This window comes from Corvus brachyrhynchos, unplaced genomic scaffold (genome assembly GCF_000691975.1).
Source record: "Corvus brachyrhynchos isolate BGI_N302 unplaced genomic scaffold, ASM69197v1 scaffold175, whole genome shotgun sequence".
NCBI classification, from domain to species: Eukaryota; Metazoa; Chordata; class Aves; order Passeriformes; family Corvidae; genus Corvus; species Corvus brachyrhynchos.
In genome coordinates this window covers 5405376-5410937 of record NW_008238448.1, presented here as the reverse complement: position 1 = coordinate 5410937, position 5562 = coordinate 5405376, and the positions used below count along the sequence as shown (strand labels likewise).

General features: G+C 46.3%; 1 protein-coding gene across 1 annotated transcript; it reads right to left on the bottom strand.

Moving 5' to 3' along the window:
* Positions 1-74: 74 nt before the first annotated feature.
* Positions 75-5556, bottom strand: ARL9 (ADP ribosylation factor like GTPase 9). Its single transcript, XM_008635630.2, has 3 exons — positions 5240-5556; positions 2339-2514; positions 75-1259 (listed from the first exon to the last, which is right to left on the bottom strand). The coding sequence occupies exons 1-3, from the start codon at positions 5427-5429 to the stop codon at positions 1080-1082; spliced, it is 546 nt and encodes a 181-aa protein (XP_008633852.1). The 5' UTR covers positions 5430-5556; the 3' UTR covers positions 75-1079.
* Positions 5557-5562: the final 6 nt, after the last annotated feature.

Below are 5562 nucleotides of genomic sequence, written 5' to 3'. Positions count from 1 at the left end.
CAGAGAGGCCTCGGGAGCCTCCCGCATCCCAACATCTTGTTCCCCAACTGGAAGAGAGCAGCCCGGACCAGTGGTTAGGGTGGAATTTTCTGCTTTATGCATCTGTTACAAAGGACAAAACTATAAAAGCCTCGTACAATAGATGCGGGTGCAAAACAGGTCCTTTACAGGACTGCTCCGGGGTCATGTCCTTCGAGTATGATTAGGAGGACACTGGGAGAGTGACACTCCTCAGCAGGTTGTCACCTTCCTCACCTGCTGTGCTAACAGAAACCACTGGCAAGAAACAACAGGGTTTTCACAAGGAAGACTGATTGCTCGAGGACATCTTGGACTAAGCTTAAATAAGCTGCTCAACCCGATGGACGAGTCTCCCGCCTTTGCTGCCAATTTAACTTAAATGCATCCAGTTGCTACCTCAAATTACACCATTTTGGCTTTTTGCCTGTAGGCAAAGAAACACTTAATATATTACTGCTTTCATTTTCTTGTCCTTACCCACTAAAGAAACAGTAACCAACCCAATTTCCAGAGATTACTAGTTTGCCACTCCCTTAACAACTGGGTCCAACACAGCAACAAGAACTGTCACTGTCAAAAATACTAGTTGCAGCACTTTAAATTTCTGACACTGTCAAGAAGTGAGGTCTCATTTTTAACAGAACACCACTGTTAAAAGGGTTCTGTAAAATCTGTGAAGTAAACATATTTCTCTTTAACCTGAGACATCAAGCCATGTTGAATTCACTGGATGCAACTTTCTTCCACGGAAATCAGTGCTTGATTCCCACCTGACATGAAGCTATCTTGCCCATCTGAGCTATATTTCCCCTTAAATCTGCTGCCTGAGAGACAGACTATTTTTCTCCTACAAATATGCTAAAAATAGACTACTTCTCAAATGTATTTTCAAACTACTATAAATTAGATTTTCTTACCAACTAGATACCACTTTCAGAGGAATTCCACGCCCACCAGGAAAGCATATCTGTACATTTCAGCTGCCACACAGTAAACTGACCATATACTAACACCTGGTCTCCCTCAGCTGCAAACTCCATGTTGTAAGAAAAGAGCTGTCACTGTGTTTCCAAAACCAGCGTCCCTATCAGCTCCTTGGCATCCTTCATGCTGGAGGAGATCTCAGAGCCATCTTCTGCCACATGGGTACCAATCAAGAACATCTTCCTCTCATCCCCAATATCAGACAGAGCCAGAGCATCGTGAATATCAGTGATGCAATATGCACCTTCGAGGTCCTGTTACACAAAAATAAAACAACCCTGTTAGTTGCAAGAGGTGGTGGCACCATTCCTACTTTGAGCCACGGCTTTTGTCCAGGGAGGGAAAGAGTCTCAAAAGCTCTGGGGTGCCATTCTTACGTACCTTCTATGAGGTCAACTTCCCATGTCCTAAAATGCGTTGGGGAAAAATCTAACCTGATTTCTTCCCAAAGAAATATGGGTACAGTTCTGTTCCTATTTCTACACCACTTCCAGTGTTTCTGATAACTATGGAAGACCACCTGTACAAGGCAGACAAAAGCACTGCTGGACCAAGACCCTACGCGCTCAGCAAAGGGTTATAATAATAGGACAAATATACAACAGTCATGCCCTGCCTACCTTCTTAGCCACCAGTGTTTCTGATGCATTTGAGTCTGATGAAGCCCAAGCCTGCACTTGAGTTCAAGAGTTACATAAATGACTACTAGTAACAGGCCTCAGTTACTAGAAATTTAGGAGGTAACAACTTAGAGCAAACTGAGCACACAACCTTGATAAAAGAGAATCTGTTATTAAAACCCTTGGGCTCTTCTGTCATCTGATTGTACCAGAGGCCCAATTCTATTTCAGATACAGCACCAATCATTGAGACTTTCACAAAGATCTTAGGAGGAAGCACTGCCTTGTAAGGAAAACTGCTCTTTCTCTCAGGTTTCAGCAGCAGCCTTTGGAACAACCAACTGGACAGTCTGAAGGCAAACAACAGTGCTTCACTTTTTAGCCGCTGCTAGGTAAAGTGGTACTTCTAGGCAGATACTCAGAACAGAAACCTAACTTCATATCTAACTGTGGTCTCCCTTGAAGCTCCCAAACCTTGCAACTGTACAGCAGTTTTCACCCACAGCTCTGATTGCATCTTCACCAGGCACAGGACCTGCATCTTGCAGATCCAAAACAACCTCAGATTATTTTGTTTTGTGGTCAACAGGTGTGTCAGAAAGACTCCCAGCCATGTGCCTTCCTTAAAGGCATGAAGCCTCTTTTGAAAGGCTTTGTTGCTGTTTCCAAAGCTGCTGCCAAACCTAGCTGTGCTAGCAGCAGGGAACTCTTACCTGCTTGTTGGCCAGAACCACCACAGGCAGGGTGGAGTTGTTCTGGATTAGCTGATGAAGCAGCTGTTTCGCCATAGGCAGTCGGGCATGATCAGCCGAGTCCACGACATAGACCAGCAACAGCACTTTGGGCAAGTACATCTTCCAGTATGAACGCAGAGATTCACTGCCCCCAACTGGAAGAGAAGACAGCAACACAGAATTCACCAAGTAGTTCAAGCAGCACTGCTCCCAGAGGTGCAGACAGCATTTCCCTGAACTGAAAACCCAAGGTATTTGGGTTACCAGAGACTCAGAGTATTTGAGCTACTGCACATGAGACTGAAAACAGCTTTATTTTCCCCAGTCAAGGCCCATGAAGGCATATCTGTATGCTCTGGGAGGAAACAAAGAATCTGTCCATTTTAAGCTCTTATTTTGAGAGGATTTTGGGTTCAGTATCTTTGTGGTTGCTTTCTGCCTTGTTGGTTCTTGCTCTCAAGCAAGTAAAGAGAGTAGAAAATGGTTCAGTGTCCATAAACACCAAATGTTCCCTTATAACCTATCTCCATGTGCCCACCTCATTGTAAGACAAAGCAGGTCTACAATTTCCAGGGGAGAAATTTAGCTCTGAGGTGTGGAGGGCTCTCATCATATTTGTATGACACTAAGAACTAGCTCAAAACTCACAGAGTTTTGTCAATAACCAGAGGTGCTTAAGGAAGAGAGAAAAATCAAGTCCCAGCAGACTCTTCAGGCAATGCTTAGGAGTCATCTTTTCACAGCATACATTTCTACATGAGCTCTTCTCTGCTGGATACAGAGGAAAGCTGTCCACCTTCAAAACTAGGTCTTACAACAATTCTCTGGTGAAACCACAGACAGCAAGTTGTTTGAGATTGTTGTTCCCATCTGGGGACAAAGAATTCAGTAGTTTGTTGAGTTCAATAGCAGAAGGAATAACTATCAGTATACTAAGTAGTTCAGATGTGTTTTCAGGTCTCTAGGTCTTCTCCAGGCACATTACAGGAACACTCGCTCAAAGAGTACTGAGGTGCTCAAAAGGCATGTGCGAGTCTCTCAAAAGTAGCATGTTCTCAAAGCAATGTATCTGGGGTTCCCTATAACTCCCCTGCCTTACCGAGGAGCTCTTCTCAAAATTGTCTTACTAGACAGCCATCTTTTATTGCCCTATTTGACTGTTCTGTTTCAAAGCAATTTTGCTTTCACTTAAGTCAAAAGGATTCAGTAGTTTCAAGAACACAGAAAGGGAAGTAACATTTCCCACTAGAGCATGCCTGCCTCTTCAAGTGGCCCAGTGTACCTGGAGGCAGAACTGCAAGTCTGCCACTGTGGAAAGGAGACAAAGGGCTGTGACTGACATGTAATTTTTGGGACAGAAACCCGATTCTGTACTGCGATACCACAGGGGCTCAGTACTGCTCCCTTTGTTAAGTGTATTCATGCATAGCATAACCCAGGGGTCAGCAACCTCACAGAGAACACTTTTTTCCCAGCCTGTAGGAACTCAGCAGAAGCCAGGAGCTCCTACTCTTTGCAGAGGGCGAGGTACCACCCAGTTATCTGTATGCTGGTACAAAGAAAAGAACAGTTTTCCACATGTCTAAGCCAGCACAACAAAACCCCTGCTGTTCGCTGATCACCTTGTGCCATGTGATCACAGCACAGGCTGCTAACCCCTGGACTAGGCGATGGTACAGACTGGATAAGTAACCAGATTAGAGCCATGCACGGATTTACCTGGCTGAAACTGGCCTGAGACATTGCATTTCCCATGAGTCAGATCGCAGCCATCACATCTCAGTCACTACCAACCTGGACCAGAGAGGGAAGGACGACTCAGAAACAACAGGTTCTGCTGTGGTGTGTGTGGTGCTGGGCCCAGACTGTCCCCAGGCAGGAGCAGAGACACTGTGGGTTTCTCTGGGCTCAGATAGGCAAAGCACATCCCAGTAGGAAATACCCTCTTATCTACCAGGCGAGGGGCACAGACTACAAGCATCTCTCTAAAGATGATTTCCCCAAGCCACTGCAGAGACTCCTGTGGTAATAAGACTGGGAATGAAACTCTGCCTAAGCAACCTCATCCTCACACCCCAAAAACTTACCTGGGAACAGCACAACTCCTCTAGGCCTGCTAAAGGTACAGAGACATCTACTAGCTAGCTGCCAACTGAGCCAGTCAGCACTGGTACACCAGAGGGCAGAAACAGCAGGAAGCAATGGGCAGCTTCTGCCTCCACAGAAGGCAGGTCAGCCTCTCTGTACCAGGGACTGACCTGACCCCAGGGCCTCCACCTTTCCCATCAGCTAGCTGCACCTCAAACAGCTGTGATGGCCCAAAGGCATCACAGGAGATGCCATCTGCAGGCACGGACGATACCCAAAAATAAGAGCTAAGGACAGTACAAAAGTTTTAACAAAATGCTATGGACATTCAAAAGCTGTTTAAGACTAGAAAACACCACTTATGAGGCTTTTAAATAGAAAGGGTTTTCTCTTCCCCCTCTCTTCTTTCACTTATTATTTATTCCTCTGTAGCTCTTGCCCTTTACCAGGCATGAGCACCAAGGAGAAGCAGCACAAAAGCTATGAACCACAACACAGGCCTTATTGGGGAAACGTCTGCTGGTTTCACCCAGTCAGGCTTATTACTCTTCTCTCTCTGGGAGCAGAATTCCCAGGATGTCAGGGCTGAATGAAAACTGATCTCGAACATCATTGTGTCTTCTCCTTCAAAGAGGCTGGGTAGGAAAGCAGAATCCCCAGGGGGAAAATAATCCCAACTTCATGTTATTGAGCTGGCATGTGGGGATACCGAGCTTTTAAAATATGTGCCTGATCCCTAGGGCACAAGACAGGAACTTATTTTATATTCAATACTAAAATAGGTTCACTCACTCTCCAGAAACTCCATCTGGGACTCTTCGGTGTTGATGCAGATGGCATTGAAGCCCTCGGTGGGAGCCACGCTGCGCTTGACGTGGTTAGTTGCCAGGGAGTGAAGAATGCTAGTCTTCCCAGCCCCATCCAGGCCCAGCACCAGGATCTGCTTACCGTGTCCTTTACCCTGCAAAGCGAGGGGCAGCATACTTACCCGGGCAGCCGGGGCAAGAGCAAAGCTTAGCAGGGTTGGGGGAAAGAAGGAGGCTGAACAAAGGGCCTGGAGGGCACAGCAAAAGCCACTTGGCGGTGAAGAGGCCGAAGATGCCCGCTGGGCTCCC

What these genes read in the sequence shown, in the direction of transcription:
- ARL9 (XM_008635630.2), bottom strand. Translation starts at nt 5,429, where the DNA reads ATGCTGCCCCTCGCTTTGCAGGGTAAAGGACACGGTAAGCAGATCCTG. An exon ending in CCAGATGGAGTTTCTGGAGA is followed by an intron (nt 2,515 to 5,239) that starts GTGAGTGAACCT and finishes CTTCTCTTCCAG; the next exon opens with TTGGGGGCAGTGAATCTCTG. An exon ending in TGGTTCTGGCCAACAAGCAG is followed by an intron (nt 1,260 to 2,338) that starts GTAAGAGTTCCC and finishes TTTGTGTAACAG; the next exon opens with GACCTCGAAGGTGCATATTG.